The sequence below is a fragment of the Notamacropus eugenii genome, chromosome 1, assembly GCF_028372415.1.
Source record: "Notamacropus eugenii isolate mMacEug1 chromosome 1, mMacEug1.pri_v2, whole genome shotgun sequence".
NCBI lineage: Eukaryota > Metazoa > Chordata > Mammalia > Diprotodontia > Macropodidae > Notamacropus > Notamacropus eugenii.
In genome coordinates, this window is record NC_092872.1 from 305,306,116 (window position 1) to 305,330,818 (window position 24,703).

Genomic DNA, 24,703 nt, shown 5'->3' on the forward strand with positions numbered 1-24,703 from the left:
TGAGGTAAGGTCCTCAGCTGAGAGGAAGATCTTGCCAAGAGAAGTTTAAAGAAGATTTGGAGAATGTGATGGTGAATTGGTTAGGAAGAATGATTGCCTGGTTGCAGTGAGGGCCCATTTGAGATGAGATAACATGAATTTGTTGTGGACCCATTTGGTTTCCTGATTTCCTTTTGATCCATTCATTAGCACGTGAATAGGAACTAAGGGGGCAGGTGGTAGAAGTCATCCATGTTTAGGATCACTCAAGGCTCAGTCAGTCAATGATAGGTTACGGGATCCAAGAGTAGATGATATAGAGCAGAATTGAAATCACCAAAGCGTAAAGGCAGGGAAGGGAACAGAGTGCAGTTAGAACAGCGCCAATAGCCTAGCAAAGACCTGAAGATTAGAGGGATTGTAGGTCATGAAGTATAGAGCAGGTCATGAGAAATGATCAGGTTGGGAAACTGGGATGTTTAGGTGTTGGAGAGAATATCACTATGTAAGTTGAAATCCCCTAGCGTTAGGGTAGGAGTAGGAGAGGAAAGAAAGACTGTAAGCCAGGTACTGAACTTATTGAGGAAGGAAAGGGAATGTTCTGGAGGTCTATAGAAAACAGTTGCCAGAATTTTGATTGGGTTGTAGATAATGGATTAATGAACCTTAAAGGAGTAGAGGTTACAGAGTAATGATAGAGGGAGAACTTGCACATTGCAGTGGGGAGAGAGAAGTATTCTGATTCCCACAAAGCACAACCAGGACTGGAGAAGATGTTGAGGGGAAGCTGTGCCATCAGGCGGGAGCCCATTCTTAGTGAAGTAAGTTAAATAAACAAGTATTTATTAAGTATTCACAGGCACTGTACTAAACTCTGGAAATAAAAATACAAGGAGTGTTCTTAAAGAGTTTGTGTTCTGAGGAGGAAGACAACACATAAAAGGGAAATATGAAGCAGGAAGCACACAGGAGCCCTGGTATGGAGAAGTGACATAGAGGCCTTCTTCCAGGCAGGATAAAGTAGAGGCTCGCCTATCAAAACATCAACCTACGGGCAAAATCCATTGTTCTAGTAGAACATGGATGAGTTTGATGGATAGAATGCATCATGCTGGCCCTCTGTCTTGCCTGGAAATGCTGGTGAACTTCAGTGAGGTGAGGAACTTCAGTGAGATGAGGATGTTTTCTGTTACCTGCTTGTGGTAGTGAGAAAGTATGAGTGATTTATATATGTACTCTACGTCAGTATAATTTGTAAGTGTTTTTATGTTTTTAAGGTAACTTTTAAAGTAGGAGTCACTTGTGAAGACTGATATTAATTTGTACAAATTAAGGATATTGGTCTTCAAGTCTTGGTGGAATTTAATAACTTCACTAATTGATCTTGCCTAAATGCCATTTCTGATATAAAATAATTTCTTCTGGTGGTGTTGCTGTTTATTTTTAATTTAATTTGTTTGTTTGCAGGGTTCTGAAAGAGCTGGAGCATTAGCTAAAATAAAATCCAAGGCTTATTCAGTTGTCACTCAGGTAAATTAGTTTTTTTTTTTTTTTTTTAACAGAGTAACAAACATTTTAAAGAATATTTTGGTCATATTTTTTTTTTATTAAGGGATTTTAAGCATTTTAGCTGTAAATTTAAGTACTCTCCTTTTTGATTTGATTGAATAAGGGGTTCATTGCTAGATTTTTAAGTCATTTTATTTAATCTTCTTTGAAATCTAGGTTTTTTATTCTAATCTCAGTTGTTGTATGCAATAGAAGGGTATGTTCATATGATGAGAAATTTATGTGTATAGACCATATAGTTATATAGTTCTATGATTTCTTACATTCACCTTAAAACAATTACCAGTTGATCTAAGTTTGATAGCCTAACACTCTATTGTAGTCAGTTATATAGTAGTAGTGGCAGGTGGTCAGGCCCCCTAGTAGTTTTCTTTTTCACATGTGCTAATAACTCTTTAGCTAAAAATTTTTTTTCCTCAGGTTGGTCCACAGGCTGAATGTTGGTTTCCTGGCTAGTAGATCATTTAAAATCCTGCAAACACACAATTATAAACTATCTTAGAGTCCTCCCTGTGGGTCATATGCAGTTATTGCAAGTATCACAGAAATTAACTTTCTTTGATAAAGATTTTTCAGCTTTACCTGATGTTCTGATTCTTTGTTCATATTAACACTTTTAATATTGTTTGACCCAGTTTTGAGAGTTTCATGGAATCCATTGTGATGGAGTTTGAACTTGAGCTTGAAAAGAGACCTATTTATTACTAATTGCTTATTTTTCATTGTCATAAAATACTGTAGCCAAAATCTTACCAGTGATGTCATTTTTATAATCATAGAATCATAGATTTAGACCTAGACTGGACCTTAGAATCTTTTAGCCCAACTTTTTCACTTCAGAGATGATGAAATTGAGATCCAGAGACATTAAGGAACTTGCCTGAGATGGCACAGGAGTAAGTGGCAGCAGACCTGGAATTAGATCATAGATCCTCTGATCTCGCAGACAGTAGTCCACTTCTCTACTTGTCTCCTAAGCACAAAAACTGGTTAATTTTTTTACGTTTCATTTAGTATTTTATTTTTCCTAGTTATATGTAAAAATGCTTTTTAGCCTTTGTTTTTAAAACTTTGAGTTCCAGATTCTCTCCCTCCTTTCCCACACACCCTCACTGAGAAGGCAAGCAGTTCAGTATAGGTTATATGGGTGTAGTTGTGCAAAACATAACCATATTGTTTTTAAAGATCGGAGACAAAAAAAACTCAAGAAAAAATAAAAAAAAGGATGCTTCAATCTGTATTTGGACACCATCAATAAAACTGGTTAATTAAAAAAAAATCATTAACCAGAGCTACCCTTCTGTTGTCCTGTGATAGTTATTATTCATTGTGTTGAGATAAAGTGCCTTGGGTTCAAGGCACTTTACCGAAATGTCTTTTCAATCATCAAAAAATGAGTAAATTTTGTTTGGATATAGTTTAGTATGTTTTATTGCTTGCTAATTATAAAAAATAATTTGTAATCCACTAGAAGATAAGCTCTGTAGTAGTGTGCTAGAGGGGAAATAACTGGAGTTGGAGGAACTGCTTACTGGAACACTTACTACTATTCACCACTTGTATGATTTTAGGTGAATTAATTGTCCTCTGTGGTTTCAGAAAACAGAAGTTTCTTCATATACATGTTGGAGTGGGGTTAGACTAGATGATCTTCAAAGTCTAGCTCTAAATTGATTACATTAACGTCCATGTTTTCTTAATTGCAATACCTCATTTTCTAACCAGACCAGATAGAGTTTATTAACTATTTCTGCTGCCAGTTATGCATTGTTTGTGGGTATGAACAGCTAGAAGAAATAGTTCTTCTTAAGAAACTGAGGTTACACTTATTTTATGTTCTGTTGATTTTACATTTATAATATTATTGATGTCTGTCATACTACATGGTTTACTGCAAGCTTAAAGTGCTTTAGGAATTCAGAGAAAGGAAAGATTTCTGTGGGTTAGAGTCATCAGGGCAAGTTTTGTGGAGGACTTGGGTAGGATTTGGTTTGGTGGAGGGGGAGGATATTCTAAATGACAGTAATAGCTTGAGTAAAAGGCATAAAGGCTGGAATGAGCATAGCCTTTGTGGGAGAGAGTAGGAAATTAGCCTGACTAAAATAAAGGGAATGAGTGGGTTGTGTTGGGTAAAAAAAGTATAACTTCTTTGGATAAGGATAATGTTATAGTGTGGTATATGATAGATGTGAGTGAACGTACAGAGGATGTAGGTTATAAAATTACTGGAATTTTTAAAATAAATTTTCCTGTAAAATTTTCCTGATAGAATGTTTTTGTGCTTTGAACATATTTTTTGACTTGCTCTTTGTATTGAATGTGTTTCTATTCTGTATACCTGTTAAAACCTGGATACCTTGTAACTTAGTAATTTTAATTCTTCAGGCATCCAAATCAAGAAGACATCGTCAAGTTAAACTTGAGCCACTTGAATCAGAATTTGTTAAAAAGCTAGTCAAGACACCTTCTAATATAAGAAACAAAGGAAAACTGGATTCAGAAGAGGAAACATCTCAAGTTAAAGGTAACTTAATATGGTCTTTATAGAAGCAAGAGACAGTGATTTATATCTTTGTTGTGGACCACATTCCTTTTCAGTGTATTTGGGAACCTTGTAAGCTTTAACATCAGGAAATTCACTGTTAGAGTGATGAAATTTTAGAGTTGAATGACATCTTGACAGTGACCTAGTCTGTTTTGCAGACAAAGAAACAAGACGAAGAAAGTTGAGTCCTTTGCCCACATCTAAGTAGTTGTGACTGACAGAGCTAGGATAAGAACTATGTACTCAGAGTCAGTAATTTTAACCTTTTTGTCCCCTTGGTTGCTAACAGCAAGTATCTGAACACACTATGACAAACTCATTGTGTAAGCTGGAACTCTTCTTACCTGCTTTTCTGTTGGTTGTGATGCTTTTACTGCTTTGGGTGTTTGGCTTCTGAGGAAGGATTGTTTTAAACAAGCAAACTCTGGAGGAGCAGGCCCTGCAAACCAAGTCAGAGTATTAAAATCATAATTCAAACTACATACTTTGGGTTTCATTTGTTTTTGTATGAGTGATGAGCATACACACAAGTACAGTAATCATTATTGTCATAAATTTTCCTGCATATAAATATAGTGTTCTTCTGAGACTTATTTGGATGTGTTTGTGTTTACATTAAATGGTCTAAGGTGGCTGTTCTTTTTGAGTTTGTGTCTGATTTTTTCTGATTTTTTTGTCTTTTCCCAGTCACTTCTTATTTAATTATTATAATGAAAGTATCTCTGCCTTATAATATTAGTGTTTCTGCCTGTAGTGCCACTAAGATGGCAAGAGAACTTGAAATCATGACGCCAGGATCAGCTGCAGAACAGAAGACTCAAGATGTAACGTAACAGAGTCTTCTGATATTTGAAGGATATTCGAAAGACTGCCAGGTGGAAGAGGGATGAGTAAACTTGTTTTACCTTAGAAATTAGCGAGGAGTAATTGTGGAAATTGCGAGAGGCACTTAGCTGGCTCAATATAAAAGAAAATCTTCCTTTAAAAATAGATAGAGATCCCCAAAAGTGGAATTGTCTGACTTGTGAGGTTGTGAGTTTTCCTTATTCAGGTGGAGGCTAAATGGTAATTTTTTTTTTTCTTATATAGAGGAGAGATGTAGATGATTCTTTCTTAGATATAGAAGAACTCTGAGGTGGTCCCTTCCAGTTCTCAAATTCTGTGATTTTCCTTCTTTATTGCCAAGTGCTTTTAATCTTTGATGATTCTGTAAACCTGATAACCAAGCCCATGAGAATTATGTGTACGATATTCCCAGAATGAGCCCGAGTGGCTTTCCTCTCAGTAGAGAAAATTGGCTTTAGTGCCTGGATTTTGTGAGGACTTTGTGCTTATGTCCTAACTCTTGGTTGTGTTTGGTTTAGCTACAGTGTTAGTGTATTTTAGAGCCCTTTAAAATTTGTTGCTCTTTTTCCTTTTGAAATAGTTGCATTTAATGTTAACAATTTAAGTAACCTAAATATAATTAAATAAAATTTTGTCTCTTAAAAAGTTTTTAGATGTTGTATATAGTTGTAAAAAAAAATTATATCCTAAAATATTTACTTACTAGCCAATATAATTTAACCTAAGTTTGTTAGAAATTGGTCACCTGGGATTTGTAGTCATGCTATGTAAGACATAGTAATTTTTTTCTTGTTAACCTTTTTCTTTCTTTTCTTCCTTCCTCCTTTCTGTCTTTTTCTTTTAACATTTTTCATTAGCATGTATTACATTGTGACAGTTTAGTTCAAATCTTGAATAATTATTGATGAGAACCATGCCTTCATTATTTGGTATAAAATTTTGGTGGGAAATGAAGCACAGATTTATGCTATATAGCTTTGACAATGATCATTAAGAAGGGTTTATGTGTTAAACATGTAAGAATATGAGGTCATCATGATTTAAATATCTTTATATAATTAGGGCCTTTCATAGAATTTGAGAAACATTTAATAGTTGTTTCTTGATGGTTGCCACACTTTTTTATTTTATTTTTTTTCTATTTCATTAGTGGTATTTTCAGCCCAATTATCTTTATCAAAACAATTCTGTTTCTTGATGTAAGAATTAAAGAAAATAGGTTGAACTGGGCTTAGAAGACTCCTGAGACATTGTGCAAAGTGCATCCATACCTTATATTACGTTTCCTTAAAAATATATATATTTCGTTCAGAGAAGTTGCAGTTATTATAATTGTGTTTTTATTCTAAACATTTAGCTTTTCACAGAGCTAAACCTGGCAGGGCTCTTAGAGATCGTAGAGCACAACTCCTTCATTTTATAGTTGAGCAAAGTGAGACCCAGAGATGTGGAGTCACTTTCTCAGTGCCAGAGACAGGCAGTAAGTATGAGAGCTAGGATGGGAGTTCAAGTTCTCAGATCTTGTATCTAGGACTCTTCACACACATTCTTTTTAAAAAGATTTATTTCTCCCCAACTAAAATATTCTTTCTCTAACATATGTACTTAAGATTTGATAGCATGGAATCTGTGATTGGACTATGACTCTGGAAGGCTACCTTATTTAAAAGGACAAAGATAGTTTAATGGGAGCTGGGGAAGGTGGGATGGGAATAGAGTGACACTGGAAATTAAAGGCATATGGGGGAAATCTAGGAATCAGGGAAATTGTGAAGAATGTTTGGGTCAAGATTATTGGAGACAGAAAAAAATATGAGAGTATGTTACAAACTATCTTGATAGCTCTCTTCAAAGACATAGGTTATAACCTGGCATAGAGATATGATATATTATTGATGGAAAACTTCATTTATTTGAGTTGAATTCAACTAAGTTCACCTCACCCTGTCAAAAACAGAAGTTAACATTTTCTTGAAAAGGACCAGTTACTTGCTATGACCAAAGTGATAGGGAACCATCTTGTGAGTTCCTATGAATGAGCATTCCATCTTGGCATTTTTTGACAGTGAGGGAAAGGAAGATGGTGTAGTATTAAATTTGGGGAGAGTATATTTTAGAAAGTTCAGGGAAAACATAAATAGAATCCCTTGGCCTAAGATTCTGTAGGGACAGTTAACTCCTAATGAATTTCTGAAGACACAAAGACATACTTCCATTGAAAAGTCAAAGGGGGAATTGTCTGAAAAGATTATTTGAATTGCATAGATCAAGAAAAAAAGGTAGGAACTTTTCTCAGGGAGATTGCATTTCTTTCCTGAATGCTTTCCAGTGTTTCCCTACTGCCTCTAGGTTATAAATTCTGGTATTGCCATTCACCAACAAAACTTATTTTGCATTATTTCCCTTCACATATTACACTTAAATGGGCATATATGGTGCTCTCCACACTTTGCCTTCCATTTTCCATCTTGGTGTGTTATCACAAGCTATCTCTGTACTGGGAATGTATTTCTTCGTAGTGACTGCTTTTTACCAAAAAAAAAAAAAAAGTCTGAGAAGTTCCACTTGTTTGATTTCCCTAGTAGTTAGAATTTTCTCCTGCCTCATATTATCTTGTAATTGCCTATCAGTTTACATTTGTGTTTCGTATTGCCCTACTTGAGGACAGAGACTTTTCCATATGTTTCTTTGTATCCTTAGCACCTAGCATAGTACCTAATTCAGAGTATAAATGCTTTATAAATATTGATTTGAATGAGTAAATGTAAATTTTGCTTCTAATTTTCTACAGAGAATGAATGACCTTTGGGCTGGAAATTATAGAAAAGCTCATTTAACTAACAAACATGTAAGTGCCTACTTTGTTCCAGGCACTGAGTTATGGATAAAATATGATGAACCAATTCATACTTGCAAGGAACATATGTTCTAATTGGAAAGGCACTAGAATTATATAGAGTAAATATGAGGAAAATAAGTACAAAATACTTAAGTAACAATGGGAGGGAGGGAACTAACATTTGGGAAGAACAAGTAAGATTTCATGTAGAAGATGGTGCTTGAGCAGTGTCTTGAAGTAAAAGAGGGATTGGATCCTATGAGGGAGAAGTAAAAAGGGCGTACATTTCAGGCATGGGGTAGACCAGTGCAGAGGCATGGAGATGGGAGATGGAGTGTTACATAAAGGCCAATTTATGCTGAATTACAGAAAGAGAGAGAGAGACAGAGAGAGACTGTGTGTGTGTGTGTGTGTGTGTGTGTGTGTGTGTGAATAGTGTTCTGTGAAGTACCAGAGTTGATTGTGTAGGAGTGTAACACAGTTGTGTGCATAAGGAAAACCATTTTGGCAATAATATGGAGGAGATAGATTAGAGTAGGATGAACTTGAGCCAGGGCAAATCAGGCAGTTGCAATAACCCATGGAGAGGTAGCGAGGGCCTAAACTAAGGTGGTAGCTCTGTTAATAGAGAGGAGTCAGACTTAGATCTTGTGTAGGAAAAATGGCAAGATTTGACAACTGGTTGAATATATGGAATGAGGAGTGGAGGAGTTGTAGCCTTAAGCTACAAACTTGGGAAACTGGAAGCCTCGTGGTGCCTTTTCTGGAAAATAGAGTTTGGAAGAAAGGTTATACATTTAATTTTGGACATAGTGAGCTTGGGATATATCAGGTCATTGGCTCTGAAATATACAACAGTAAGTTGGTGTTGTGAACTGAAGCTGAGGGCTTCATACATGTGGCCTGTATATATAGATTTGTGTCATCTGCATAGAGAGAATAGTTAAATCCAGGGGAGCTGATGAGATTATCAAGAGAATTTGTAGAGAGAAGATGAGGACATATAATCTTAGGGTACATCCATAGTTAAAGGATTGTGATATAGTTGATGAATTAGGAGAGGAATTGGAAGTATGATCATACAAACAGACGAATAGTCACAAGATAGGAGACATAGGAAAGGGTAATGTCATAAAAACCCAGAGAGCAGCAGAGTGTACACAGGAGGAGAAAGTGGTTAATAGTGTCAGATGTAGCAGGCAAGTAAAAGATGGACAAAAACTGAGAAAAGATGATCAGATTGGCAATTGAGTTGAGTGATGATGTTGGAATCTAGAATTGAAAATGACTGAGGAGTGAAAGGACAAGTGGAGGCAGTGAGTATAGACAGCTTCCTTAAGGATTCTGACTGTGAAAAGGAGAGATATGACAGCTTGGAGGGATGTATGGTCTAGTGAAAGGATGTAACAGACTTGGGCATGTTGGAAATTAGCAGAGAAGGAATGAGTAGATAAGGAGATACATAAAATTTTTGAGGGAGATGATGGTAGAAATTGCATTCTGCTGGAGAATATAGGAGATAGGATGAAGTTACATATGTTGACGAGTTGGCCTTGGCAACAAGAATGGCCACCTTTTTGTCTGTGCTTGGATGAAAGGAGGAGAGAGTGGGACATGATATTAAGGGGTTTTGAAATGAAGAGAAATAGAGAAATTTCACATCTATTTGCCTCAATTTTCTCAGTATAGTAGGAGTCAGGGTTCTCAGCTAAAAGAAAGAGGGGAGGGTGAAGTATGGGAGACTTGAAAGAAGGAAAGATTTAGAATAGCTTCTTTGAGTAGTGACCTCAGGTAAACTATATCCCAGGGTCCTGAAAAAACTAGTGGAAGTGCTTGCTCAGCATGATCTTTGAAAGGTTATGGAAAATGGAAGAGGTGCTTCAGAGCTTGAAGAATGACAAATATATTTTTGTATAAGGGAAAAGTATTCCTTGCAAAATGTAGGCCAATTGGTTCCTGGCAAAATTTAGAAAGGAAATGATAATCAAAGAACCAACCAGCATCCTTTCACTTTATTTTCCATTTTTGACAATGTCATTAAACAGGTCTATAAAGGAAAGGAGGGAGCATAATTTATATAGCAAAGCATTTGACAAAATCTATGACCTCAGGTGAAAGTCTTTATTGAACTGGCAGCAGCCAGAGTTGTTATTAATGGTTTGGGGTCCTCTTGACAGGAAGTCTCTGGTGCCAAGGACCAGGTAAATGTCACTGTTGGGTTGTTTATGTGCTATTTAATATTTTTTTTTCAGGGTTTTGGTTAAAGGCATATGTGATATGTTTACTAAAATTGAAGTTGACACAGATCCAGCACAGAGAGCTACTATGTTGAATGACAGGCTCAACGTCCGAAAAGATATCTACAAGCTAAAACATTGGGCAGAATCTAATAGGATTAAAATTGATAGTGATAAATACAAAATACTACCCGGGGGTTCAAAAACAAAATAAATAAAAGGCAGAGGAGACATGATGGTTTGAAAATGACATGAGGTTTTAGTGAACTACAAACTTAATGTGCGTCAGCATTAGGATATAACAGTAAAAAAAAAGCTAATACAATCTTATACTTCCTTAAGATAGGCATTGTATACAGCACTAGTTAGGCTAGAGTCCTGCTGTATTCTGCCCTAGTCAGATCATCTATGCATAGATACACACGGATATATAAATACTATTTCCCAATGTTTCCCTCTGAGTGGCAAGCAGAGTATAAAGAAGGAGGCTTCATGTCTGAGTATGCCAGTTATTACCAAAGAGGAAGAAGAAAATGAGATTTTTAGTGAATTGAATAAAGTTGAAGTGCCAAAAAATTCCAGATATTTCATTTTGATAAGGCCTCTTTCCCTGAGCATTATGCAGATAGTTTGCCTCACTTCTGTAATACTTTCAGTACATTACACTATTAATCCATTCCATATATCATGCCACTTTAAAGAATAAAGGATAATAGTACAGTGAATATGTCAAAATCATAGAAACAAGTCCTTAATATGACCTAATACAGTATTCATAGATTTCCCTAATTCCTGGGAATTTCCAAAAATATCTTTTGCAGATTACAAGGATTATTTTATTATTAGATTTTTAGGTGTAAATGTTTTTCAGGTTCTTTGAATAGAAAAAGTAATGGCCACATGAAATGTTATTTTTTTTAAACTAAATATCAGTGTGAAATTCAACTAGAGTTTAAATTGATTAAAAAAAGCTTCATTTCATTAAAATGTCATGGATAGAAGGGATGTATTGTGGAATAGAATACTAGGTATTTCTTGTTTGGTATTTTGTTCACAATAGAGTGTTCAAGGTGGATGGATAGATATATACGTATATTTGTGTTCTTTAAGACACTCATAGCCTGGTGAATTATAAAGTTGTTCCTAATGTCTCTTCACTTCTTATTTGTATTTTTTATGCAGTTGAGTCAAAGAATTCAAATAGTATTAAGAATACTGAAATTATACCTATAAGAGAAAGAAAAGGACTTACTTTTTCAAATATTTTTGCAGCCTAATATGAACCAGGCAAGACCATGAAACCATATAGGTATGATCTAAATATATCCCTTATGAATTTGAAGTGGAGGTAATGAATAGACTTAAGAGATTGTATCTGGTAGATGGAGTGCCTGAAGAACTATGGACGGAGGTTCACAACATTGTATAGCAGGTAGCAACAAAAAAAATTCCAAAGAAAAAGAAGGGCAAGAAAGTAAAATGACTGTGATGAGGCTTGGCAAATAGCTGAGGAAAGAAGGAAAGGGAAAGGGAAAGACCTGCCCTACTGAATGCAGAATTCCAGAGAATAGTAAGGAAAGATAAAGTTTTCTTAAATGAGCAATAGAAAGAAATAGAAGACGATAGAATAGGAAAGATGAGATCTCTTCAAGAAAATGAGAGATATCAAGGGAATGTTTTATGCAAAAATGGGCAAGATAAAAGACAAAAATGGTAGGGACTTAAGAGAAATAGAAGAGATTAAGAAGAGGTGGCAAGAATACCCCAAAGAGTGATACAAGAAAGCTCCTGACATCACCGATGTGGTCACTGACCTTTGCTAACAGGAAGACTGGTGGAGGTGATGGAATTGTAGCAGAGCTATTTCAGTTCTAAAAGATGAGGCTGTTAAAGTGCTGTACACAGTATGCCAGCGAAGTTAGAAAACTCATCAGTAGTCACTGAGTTGGAAAAGATCAGCTTATGTCCCAATCCTAAAGAGGGGCAATGTCAAGGAGTGTTCAAATTACCAAACAATTGCCCTCGTTTCACGTCAGGAAGGTTATACTCCAGATTCTCTAAGTAAGGCTTCAGCAGTGTTTGAACCAAAAATTATCAGAAGAGTGAGCTGGTTTTTGAAGAGGCAGAGGACTTAGACATCAGATTGGCAACATTTGCTGCGTTATGGAGAAAAGGGAGTTCCAGAAAAACATCTACTTCTGCTTCATTGACTACACTAAAGCGTTTGACTGTGTGGATCGCAACAAAATGCGGCAAGTCCTCAAAGAGATGGGAGTGCCATATTGTCTTACTTGTCGCCTGAGGAACCTGTACGTGAGCCAAGAAGCAGCAGTTAGAACTGTGTGCGGAGCAACTGATTGGTTTAAGATTGGGAAAGGAATATGACAAAGATGTATTCTGTCATTTGTTTATCTTATATGCAGAGTACATCATGTAAAGTGTCAGGCTGGATGAATCAAAGCCAGAATTAAGGTTGCTGGGAGAAATATAACCAATCTCAGATATGCAGCTCTTCTCTTTCCTGCCTTCTCCCAATTCTCCCCCAAGCTATATTGCACAGTTTTTCTGACTCGAGGGAAAGAAAGTGTACTTACATACTATATTTTTTGACAAAAAATTATAGGGTGATAAATTTAGAGCTCAATGAGATCTCAGAAGCCCCCTCTTGTAGCTTATTGTGGATTGGAAGAGACCTTTAGAATCATCTAGTCTGGCCTTATTTTTACAGATGAGGAACAGAAGGTGTGGCTTATTCATTGTTATATACAGAGTAACTGATTGAATTGGCATTTGAACCTATATTTCCTTTCCACTGTTTCCAGCTGCGTGCAGAATTTCAGGCCGTGAACCTGTAGAATAGGAAAGTTTGCTCTTTCTTAATTCTTAGAATTTGTTTTCCTCAATCTAGGATCTTTGTCCTGCTTTGGCCCAGTTCTTCTCACTTGATTCTAAGGTAGTCAAGTGGCTTATTTGAAAGGTGACTTCTAAATTATGATGAGCCTTGTCTTTCTGTTGTGTGTACCAACAGTTTCCAGATGTTGCATGTCTCAGAGAGCCATTGTTTGGCATTTGGAATGCTGTTTTGGGGAGGCAGTAGATAGAAAAGAAAAAGAAAAGCAGAAAGCTAGACCTGACATTTGAAGATGGAAGTTCCTTCACTATAAAATGGGGATGGTAATATTTGTACTCCCTGTTTCATATGAGCTAGTATATGTAGAAATATACCATGTGGCCTATTATTATTTACTTATAGAAAGAGTTATTAATGTTGGTTAGATTTTTACAGTACTTCATGAAAAGTTAATTTGTAATATAGCTCGACACTAAAACCAGTCATGATCCATACCATTTTTTCTGTGGACAGGTAGGGAGTTACAACTGTGACATCAGGAACAGATCTCTCTGTCCTCTGAGAGTGTAACGAAGAACTCCTTCCTTATCCTGTTCTCTCCCTGAACCTAGCAGAATAACTTTCTTGTCTCCCACTTTTATGATACAGGTAGTTATAGAGGACTAGGACTTTGGATGTTCCTGGGATTGGATATCATAGCAACTCTGGTTTCAAATATAAGAACTTCCTAATCCAATCCACCCTGATTGGGACCTCTGTCAGTTTTTCAGCAGCAGTTCTCTTGGTGGTGGGGGCTGTAGAGACTCCTACAGGGACACTAGTAGCAGTTTGGGATCTATAGGGATTGGGACTTTTTCTTTAGTCCTTGAGTTGGAATTGATGGCTTTGATGACAGAATGGCAGCAGCAGCTCTGGTGGTGGTGGGAGTAGACTTCTGACTTGTAGGGATTCTACAGGGGGTTAGAAATTTTGGTAGTGGTGCCTAGAGGCAGGAGCTCAAAAGAAACCTTTTAACATTATTAACTTGGAAAACACCAATAAATATGAACATTTTCTTATACAAAGAAGTATGGAAAAAGATGATTATAAAAAAAACTAAATCTCTTTACAGGTCATGGTATAAAACTAAACATGCTAGTACCAACAGTACCCTACTTGGTTGTCTCCCCTTCTGAACTCTCTCCTCTGCCCTCTTCTCTATTTTACATGTTTTGTCTCTTCCTTTTCTTGGCATCACTGTTCCCCCCTCCCTCCTTCCAAAAAAAGATCCTTCTTTATGTAGCAAAACAGATTCACACAGTGGCTGGATCTGGAAATGCATATTTCAGTCTGACCTCTAGTCTGTCACCTCTGCACACAATGGGTCTTCTGGACTGGTCATTACATCGATTAGCTTTCCTAAGTCTTCCACGTTATGTTGCTGCTGTTGTTCAGTCATGTCCAGTTCTTCTTGACCCCCTTTGGGGTTTTCTTGGCAGAGATACTGCAGTGGTTTGCCATTTCCTCCTCCAGCTCATTTTACAATTGAGAAAACTGAGGCAAACTAGGCTGTGATTTGCTCAGGATCACATAGCTAGTAAGTGTGTGAAACCAGAGCCCAGCACCCTATCCACTGTGCCCTATTGTAATCATTGCATAAATGGTGCTCCTGAGTCTGCTTCCTTCCCTTGATCAATTCATATCCTAGGCTTCTCTGAATCTGTCCCTTTCATCCTTTCTTCATGGTGCGGTTTTACTTAGCTGTACATGCCATGACTTTTCATCGTTTCCCAGAGTATGGGTATCCACTTGGTTTCTAGGACTTTGCTACAACAAAAAGTACTTTATGCATATGAGTGCTTTTCTTCTTTCTTGAATTTCTCTGTGATGTTTTTTCCTTTGGGTTATATTTGTGTTTTCAGATGAATTTTGCTGTAATTTTTTCTGGTTATGTAATGTAACCTTTGGGTAGTTTGATTGGGATGTCATTGAATCTGTAAATTAGTTCAGGTATTATTGGTATTTTTATTATATTGGCATGGCCTAATAATGAGTGGTTAATATTTTTCCAATTATTTCAGTTTATCTTTAGTCTTATAATGTTTAGTAGTTGTACTCACATAATCCTTCTTGTATCTTAGTAGGGGTACTCTCTATTCTGTCTTAATTTTAAAAGGAATTTCTTTTTCTATCTCTTCCCACTGAGTTTTGTTAATAATACAGAAAGGCTGTTGATTTTTGTGAGTTTATTTTATGTCCTCCTGCTTTGCTAAGTAATACATTTTTTCAAGTAATTGTTAGTTGAATTTTAGGTTTCTCTGAGTAAAAAAATCATGTCTGCAAAGAGTAGTAATTTTGTTTTCTTTTTGTCTATGCTTGTTCCCTTTATTTTTCTTGTCTTTTTATTAAAACTGGTATTTCTAGAGCTATGCCGAATAGTAGTAATGACAGTGGCCTGATTTATTGGAAACATCTCTGGTATTTCTCTGTAATAGATAATGCTAGCTACTTAATTTAGCAGGTAGGTTAGCATGTTAAGGAATATTCCATTTATTCCTGTTCTTTTTAATATTTTTAATTTGCCAGAAGCCTTTTTTTGTATCAGTTGCTTGATGTTTCTTACTGTTTTTGTTATCAATATGGTCTGTTCTGTTTTAATTTTTATAATATTAAACCAACATAGGATCATAGTTTAGAGCTAGAAGAGACCTTTGAGAATCTTTGGTCCAGTCTCCCTCATTTGCAGAGGAAACTTGAAGCCAATAGAGATTAAATAATTTGCCCAGTGTCACATAGCTAGTAAGTGTGTAAGGTATTTGAACCCAGTGCCTGACACATAGTAAGTAAATAATAACAAATAATAAATATTTATTCCCCCCACTCTTTCTTTTCCTAGAGCTCCTGCTCTGTATCATTAGGCAGGACATATATAAAACCACTGAAGGAACCTAATGTTCTCATCTTTCTTTTCTCCTGTATTTCAGAATTTTCCATTGTAATGTAAAAACTCTTCTGATAAAACTCTTGAGTAGCCTTTCACCTAAACATATGTTTTTGGATGACTAAATTTCAAAATAAATGTTGAATCTCTAGAGTCATTCTGAAGGAAAATTTCAGTTGCAGATTAAAGTTGTAATTTCTTAGATTCTGAAACCAATATGGTTAGATTTGAAAATTTATTTCTGTACTGTTATTTAATATTTTCAATATTGCAATTAAAAACCTGTATTTAAGCTGTGTAGGTAGTTTATGTATAGTATAAAGAAATAAAAGTACCCAAGGAACCAGCTGTCAATTACCACAATAAATATACTTATCTTTCTATTTTGGGGTCCTAAAAAATGAAACCATAGATAATACACTACAGCTAAATTTAAGGAAGCATTGTTTGTTTTCTGGTGCCTCAAACCTACTGAACTTCTAAATTTTCTTATGCCTTTATAGAGGTTTCAGTACCTAAGAAGAAAAGAAGATGCTGAACAAAGAACCTGGACTTTAGAGTTATATGAAATTTGAATTTCTGGATAGTTAAAATCTTTATGGGATGAAGAAGACAGCAGCTATTAAAGCCATCTATTCCCTGTTTGTTATGGAGTACCACAGCAATCCTTTGTGGAAATTGGTTTCCCCTGGTATTTGTATGCTCTCAAAATTGCCTTAACAGAATTGTGGCCATGTTGATTATTACATATTCTTATTTTAAATTAACCTTTAGTTTAACTGAGATGTACATTACATTGTACTTAGTTATGGATTAATTTATGACTTGAATGGAACCATCATATATCTCATGGGTAAGTGCAATAAATATATTTTTCTTTGTTACTCATAGACTATAAATTCAATAAGATAATGTCAGTGCTTAGCCCAATGCTAATTAATACTTAATTTATTAAGTAAGCACTTAATAAATGTTGAAAGTATGAATGTAGAAAGTTCTTAATAAATGTTGAATTGAAATGCTTTGTTTTTATTTTTACATGAAACTCCTGTTGATAGTTCCTGCTGTCAAGATCATAGCTCAGTTGCTATTTTATAATCAACCTAACTTTGTATACCACATCAGTTACTTTAAAACCTCCTTGTTTTAATGAACTTTAAATATCCAGACCAGTTAAATAATATATTGACTAATCTCGAGTATAAGCATATTTTAATATATATTACTTCTGGGGAGTTATTAAAACCTTCCAAATAAAATTTTAACATTTAATATCCTAAGTACTGCTGTTTATTGAACAAAAATATTCATGATGTCAATCATGCTGGAAAGACTTCATGTTCCTGACAATAGTTTTATATATTTTCAAAGAAAAAAAGCTAAACTAAGTATGGAGAAACTTCTCACCAGTAGTTCAGCCACTTGATGTGATGGATTCTTTGGCCATGACAATCCATAAAATGAATAAAAAATTAAAATGACCCTAAGTATTTTGGAGTCCTTTTCCAGATCTCTTATGTTGGTGACAGTGTTGAACAAAGTGCCAGAGAGTGCTAAGAATCCCGGGCAGTCTATGATAAAAATTAACTTAGCTGTTGGTTTCTTAAATATGCAATTGTTATTCATTGACCATTAAGTGGATTATACAACTAGAGGAATTGAATTATATCAATCCTGACATCTTCATCATAAATAAAATCTGAAAACAAAAGGAAGTTGAAGTAAAATGACAAGGTGACACTGTTCTCCTTGAAGCGAGTAAAGGAGTTGCTGCAATTGGTTTTTATCATGTGTTCTAAGCCAAAAAGAGACATACTGCATAGAATATTTGGTCATCTTGCAGTGCTCAGATAAACGTTTATTAGAAGATCACTTTGAAAATAATTGTCACATGTACTACATATATTGCCATAGGATCAGAAATTTTAAAAGCTCTATGAAAGAAAATTCACGATACCCATAAAGTTAAATTAGTATATACTTGATAACTTTAGTGAAAAGATAAGGTGAACATATAAGGAGAGTGGCAAAAATTATAATGGAAAGCATGATTTAGGGTTAAACAGAAGCCTTACATAAATATTTTCTTCGAGAACTGGGAAACATTAATATGGTAGGTATCAAATAATATCACAGAAATTAAAGTGAATTTTATTTAAATAGACAGAAAGCTACTACTTGCCAGTAGGGGAGTTCTTTTTGAATCAGCTGTCTCTGTACAATCAGACCTCTGACCTGTCAGAGCAAAGCCAAGACCAAACCAAAAGAAAGAATTAAACATGAAAAGCAATGGCATGAAAGTGAGGCCAGTGCAACCTGATTTAAATTGATGCTGCCAAAAATGGGAAATATATTCCTAAGACAAACCCCCTTCTGTTTTCTAAGGAAGTTTGACAAATTTAAGTCAAGTATTGCGTTGAGGGGTAAAAAGCACCTAGCAGAAAAAGCAGCCAAAGGGGGCAAGGTAAGAGGAAACAGTGAAGCCCAGGTTCCCCAGAATTACATGAGCAGAGATCTCAGAAAAGTGCCAGATGGCACATGCTCTTCATTTTCCACCAGGTTGGGCTTATCATTCCCCATGCCAGCCCCTTCTCCTCACCTTCCCTTCCCTTTCAGGTTGCTTTCATGTTTTGTCTTCCCAGTTAGAATGTAAGCCCTTTGAGGGCTTTTTGCTTATATTTGCAGTTCCAAGCACAGTGCCTGGCACATAGTAATATAAACCTTTAATAAGTGCTTGTTGAGTGAGATTGAGTAGTAATCTGAAATCTAAGGAGAAACTTCAGTGGCTTATCAGCACAAGGTCAAAAATTCAAGCTACAAACAAGTGATTAGGGGCAGGAAATGTGGAACAAGGGCAGGTCAAGATCATGAAACCAGATCCTGGATACAGAACTAGGATAATGAGTATCTTTGACTCAGCTCCTGGGTGAAGAAAAGGGCCTTGGTACTGTTGCAGCTGAGGAGGGTAGGTTTGAGGTTCAGGACTCAGTCTCTGGGCAGAGAGTTCTGTTTCTTCTAACCAGGGAGAAGGGACCTCCAAGGACCCCCCCCCCCCCCCCCCTCCAAACTTCTACTTGGGAGATAAGTGTTAGTGTGAGAATCTAAAACAACTCCGAGACACTGGGGCTGTGGTGGTGTTGATGCTGTTATCTTAACTAGGAGAAGGGGATCTTGTATCCAGACCCTTTCAGGAGAAAAGGGCCATGGCTGTTACTCTAATCTAGGAGATGGAATCTGGGACCTAGACATTGGATGAATGTCAGGACCACAGGTCTGCCACTTGAACAATAGGTAAGACAAACCAGGATCATACAAGGCTATGATGGTCCCACCAGAAATGCTCAATGCCTAGCTCTGTCCAAAGTCTCAATATGGGAAGTATAGAAGAATGGGTAAACAAAAAAGCTAGAGTTATTGTGGTAAGGTTGCCTAAGGTGCAAACCTAGAATAGAATGACTCCAAAACACCTATAAGCAAAACTGAAAAGAATCTTGGCCAAAAGATCATTTAAAATTCCTAGAAGTAAAACAGGAGTTTAAAAAACTAATTGCCTATTGAAGGAACTTCCAAATGGAAAACTCCGGAATATCTAAGCAGAAATCCAGTTTCCTGTTCAAAGAAAGAAAAATACAAACAGCCATATAATACTGTGTCACCTAGCTGCCCCATATTAGAAAGAAGGATATATGGTTCTCAGCTGTGCATGACACTTACAAAATTTGACCGCATAACAGAGGATAAAAACCACAACCAAATGCAGAAAAGTTGTAATATTAAACATCTTTTATTGACTACAATACAGTAAAAATTCAATAAAGGGTTGTTAAAGGATTAAAAATCAATTAGAAGCAAAATAAATTATTCTTAAGAATTATTGGACCAAGAATCATATAAATGATAGATAATGATTTTAAAGATAAATTATGACATACCAAAATTTTTGAGATACAGCCAGATGGATACATGATATAAAAGGTTATATTATAAACAAATCAGAGGAACATTAAAAGAAATTAACCTTTTAGATCTATATGTATAGGAAGAATTCATGACCAAACAAGGAGTAATAATCATAAAAGGTTAACAGGATAATTTTGATTACATAAAATTAGAACATTTTTACACAAACATGATTGATATGGCCATAAATAGAAGGAAAATAACTTTGGGGATAAAGATCTTTGCAGCAAGTTTATTTGATAAAAGTTTTATTTCCAAGATATATAAGGAACTGATTAAAATTTATGACTATAAGCCATTTCTAAATAATTGAAGGATGCCCACAATTTCCAAGGGAAGAAATCCAAGCTATAATGATATATAATAGGACTGATATCTACCAGTGTTTCCCCCACAACATGGGTCAGGTCTATGCCTCCCCCCAGGCTTTACAGTATTAGTTAGGCTCATTCTTTCCCATCTTTTTCCCCATCTCCTACCTTTCCCAAGGATTAATTTTCCTTAAAAGGAGATAAAACTTCCTCAGAGAATTGGCTATTTCCCTTGATACAGTGTCCTGATCTCTGAATGTAAATATGTAAATATTTGTGTGGATTCTGGACCTCTCAGACTTGGTGGGTACCACTTGAGTATCAAGTTACTGTATTCTGACCTATTGATCAGACATTTTTCCATAAGGAGGGAAGGGAAGCCACATCTACCAAAACTGAAACTAAGTGTTTCTGTATCCTTGTTGGATATTGTTATGTTGGGGCAAAGTAAACCTCCATTTAATTGTTCAATGACCCAAATTGAACCTGAACTGACGGAGCTAGTGGCAGCTCGGTGGCGCAGCGGATAGAGTGCTGGGCTGACTTCAAATTTGGCCTCAGACACTAGCTGTGTGACCCTGGGCCAGTCACTTAACCCTGTTTGCCTCAGTTTCCTCACCTGTAAATTGAGCTGGAGAAGGAAGTGGCAAGCCACTCTAGTATCTTTGCCAAGAAAACCCCAAATGAGGTCATGAAGAGTCTGACATGAACAACAAACAGGGTGCTAGCATTATACTCATTACTAATTTGGCGAAGTTGGTGCTTGGGACAAGATTGCCCAGTACCTCACATCATGACTGAATTGAGGGAAAGGCACTGCAAATCCAAAGGATGGGATGTTTGAATGGTGAAACACTTCCCAGTGATTAATGATTGCTAGGGTCCTTTTGGTCATATGTGGAGAGTCTGTAACTCAATGAGTGTTGGAGGAAACTGACAAGGGGTGGGTGGTATTGAAACCATCAGGTCTAGAGTTCTCTGGTTATTACTGGTCATCTGGCAGAAGTTATGCCATCCAGTAGAGGTTGGACTGCTAGCTTGAGAGAACTGAAAATAAACTGGTTCACTGCATTAAGTAACTAGAAACAGTTTTCAGCTATGTGCGTCATGTGTACAGTACACAGACTGCTCTGAAGGCTGAAGGTCAGCTAATTGATCTGGAGGCCACATATGTGAAGGGAGCCCTCCTGAAGAGATTGGAAAGCAATGGTTTGCAGCTCAGAACTTTTGGACTTGACCCAAAAGTTGCACTGTATCTCTCTGAAATCAGAGCTACAAGAGGAGCATGAGAATAATAGTTAGGAAGACATTTGGATACTCCCGCTGATGAAGACAGCTCCAGGCTTACCCTAATACTGCACCCTAAAATGTGATTTCCTTTACTGAGGGAGTAAGGGGTGTACCAGCTTTTACTGAAAAAAAAAAAAAAACAGCTTTCTAAGTTACAAGGGAAGTTCAAGCAAGCAACCTGATGAGTCACTGGAACAATAGTTTCTGAGGGAATGATTTAACTGATCATCAAATGCAGAGACCTTTTCTGCAGGGAACCTTCATTGTCTTATGGAGCTCTCAGAGAACTTACTGCTACAAAGTCAAATCAACTAGTGATTTCAGACAGGGATCACCTTTTGTCCCTTTTTAGGTGGCTGAGATAGGGAATTACTCATACTTAGATCCATAAAAATGTATTTCTGTTGAACCTAGCTTCCCAATGGAGATCTTTAGGGAAGGGGGAATGAAGTTCCTGAAAGGGATGGGCTTGGTAGTATGGTTTAATGCATGACTAGCCAGTCTAAGGCACAATGAGATCCTTACTTCTTAGTGGAGCCCCACTAGAATGGTGGCAAGCTTTTTAACTATGGGTCTTCCTTGCCACATAAACAGAAGCAAATTAGCTGATGAAATCTAAGCTGGAGATGGATACAGCAGAGGCCATCAGGGCCAATTTGCTGTGGGTGTGAGTATATTCTCTGAGGGTGGTGGAAGGAGACCCTGCATCTACTAACCTGCCAGGGTGATGACACTCTCCCACAAGGAGCTTTGGGTGTAGCTTCTGAAACATAAGACTGATAAGGAATTGATCAGTAATTTTATGAGGGTGCTAGTGAAACTTGTAAAACCTGGGATAAGTACACTAAGAGCCCTTCAGCTCCTTCCAAACTTAAAGCATTGTCTAGGATTTGTGACAAAAAGTTAAGACATACACAGTTTCTTTGTAATTAACAATCACTTTATTAATTATGGCTAGCAGATAATAAAATGGTTATTTTACTGTCTCTTCTAAACCAAAAGACCCCACATGGAGGCTTTTCAATGCTTATACATCCTTGGAAGAGTGGGTGTCTTAGGCGGCAATCAACTCTGATTGGTTAACAATTGATGAGTGAATGAATATTATAATGAGAGGTGGGCTTATTCTAATGAGGGATTGGGGGTCTTGACTGATTACTCAGTCTTGGACAAAGAGACTTATGTTTGCCCACACCACCCCCTGTCTAGGGTAATCTAGAATAAAAAGGGAATTCACTTTTATTCAGATCAGTCAGACTGAAACATAATGTGCTATAAGTTACCACTTCCCTTAAACTAGAATTTCTTTACCTTTTAATAAGATCTAAATTTCCCCAGTTGAGTGTGGCTCGCCCTATATTTATCTTTCACCATTCAGCCCTGCCCTTCAAAGACTGGATAACCTAGAGGGGCTGATTTCTGAAGAAAGAGGAAGGAGAAAAAAAGCCTTAGTTCTAATTCAATAATTGGCTATTAATATGAGAGAAATAATTACTTCTCTCAGACTCTTGAACTCAAAGTCCTGAAGACAGTTCTAAGCTCAAAACTCTAGTAAGGAGGACTTTGAATATGAGTCTGCCTAGGGCCAAGGTGAGGCTCAGGACCTCAGGTAAGACTGTGTATTTGAGTTGTGGTGACCTGGATGGGGAGATGCCAAATATCCAAAGGCTGCTGGACTCCAGATTACTATCATACCAGGGGACTTCAAATGAGTACATAGAAATGTTCCAATGGTCCGTAGACCACTGAGGGGAGGGATATTCCCTTCTCAGGTAGAAAAAGGTGGGAAATTCCCTGTGTGTGTCACTGTTGTGATGGCTAATCAGAGGGAGTATATTGTGGGAATGGACATTATGAGTTTTTAGGCATCAGTACCTATGTGGACCCTTTCAGCAAGCTCTATACTAGTCGTTGTGGGTAGGATGAAATGGAAACCCTTGGAGTTACCTGAACCATCCTGCACACTTAACAAAAGTTACTGGGTCCCTAGTGGAGTGAAAGCTATTTCCTCTTTAGTGATGGAGATAAGAAGCTGCAGTATTTCATTATAGCAACTCCCTTAGCCACAACTTGGTGTGTCTGGTTATGAAGTCAGAGAGCACCTGGCATCTTAGAGTATACCATAGGAAACTGAACAGAAATGTCCCACCAATCACTCTAGCTGTTCTTGACCTTGTCAATGTGGTGGACAAGGTGGCCTAGACCAGATAAGGCCACAGAAGTTGATTCCTTGGATCACATGGTGACTTATATAAGGAATAATATATGGAAAATGAACAGCAAGAAAATTTAGAATTCAACCCACTCAGGAAAATGCTTGAGAATACAGTCGATGCAAAGAACTCAGATGATTCTAGACACAGGACACTTTCATTCCAAATCAGGAATCAGCTACTGACACTGACATTCCAAAAAGGAATCCTGAAGACTTATTGGTCTTTTGGGTTCTGGAGAACTCACAGTCCCCTTTTGACTATAGTTATGGCCCCCATTTATAAACCCCCACAAATCTGCCTCTTTTGACTGGGTCCCAGAATTGGATACTGCCCTAGAAAACTTATGGCAAGCTGTCCAGCTGTCGCTATTCATCTCCTTCTTTCTTATTTATTTATTGATTAAATTGATCTAGTTCTGAGAGGGCAAAGTTACGGTCTTCCACTAGTATACTTTTATTGTCTATTTTCTCCTGTAACTTATTTAAGTTTTCCTTTAAGAATTTGGCTGCTATACCATTTGGTGCTGGTACCTTTTAGCAAAATGTAGTTTCTGTTCCTATCTTTTTAATTGGTCTATTTTTTGCTTTTGCTTTGTCTGAAATCACAATTGCTCCCCCTGCTTTTTTTTTTATGTCAACTGAAGCAGAACAGATTCTGCTCTAGTTCTTTACCTTTAGTCTCGGTGTGTGTCTCTCTGTTTCAAGTGTGTTAAACAACATATTGTAGGATTCTGGTTTTTATCCGTTTTGCTATTTGCTTCCATTTTATGGATGAGTTCGTCCCATTCACATTCCTAGTTATGATGATTAACTGTGTATTTCCCTCTATCCTATTTTCCCCCTTGTTTATCCTTCTTTCTTTTTACTCTGTCCCTCCTCAAAAGTCCATCTTGCTTTTGATCACTGCCTCCCTTAATCTACTCTTCCTTTCCATCAGCCACCTTTCTTGTGCCCTTCCCCTTTCTTATCTGTAGATAGATTTTTATACCCAACTGAGTGTGCATGTTATTTCTCCTTTGAACCAATTCCTATGAAAGTAAGGTTCATGTGTTGCCTGCCACCTCACATCTTTCCCCCACTGTAAAAGCTTTTCTTTTCACACCTCTTTTGTATGAGATAATTTTCTTCATTCTACCTTGAT

At 36.8% G+C, this 24,703-nt stretch overlaps 1 protein-coding gene across 8 annotated transcripts in view; it reads left to right on the forward strand.

Annotated features, from left to right (window-relative positions):
• The window catches only part of SNAPC1 (small nuclear RNA activating complex polypeptide 1), a 50,314-nt gene extending 33,509 nt beyond the window's left edge, over positions 1-16,805 (forward strand). For 4 of the 8 annotated variants that reach the window (XM_072629409.1, XM_072629407.1, XM_072629405.1 and 1 more), the window contains exons 7-9: positions 1,447-1,509; positions 3,934-4,072; positions 16,290-16,805. In XM_072629409.1, the coding sequence (XP_072485510.1) occupies positions 1,447-1,509; positions 3,934-4,072; positions 16,290-16,324 (237 nt within the window). In that variant the 3' untranslated portion in view covers positions 16,325-16,805. Of the gene's footprint in view, positions 1-1,446; positions 1,510-3,933; positions 4,073-6,296; positions 6,499-16,289 lie in introns of those variants that run through there. The other 4 variants (XM_072629406.1, XM_072629403.1, XM_072629402.1 and 1 more) reach the window with 4 other exon arrangements.
• Positions 16,806-24,703: the final 7,898 nt, after the last annotated feature.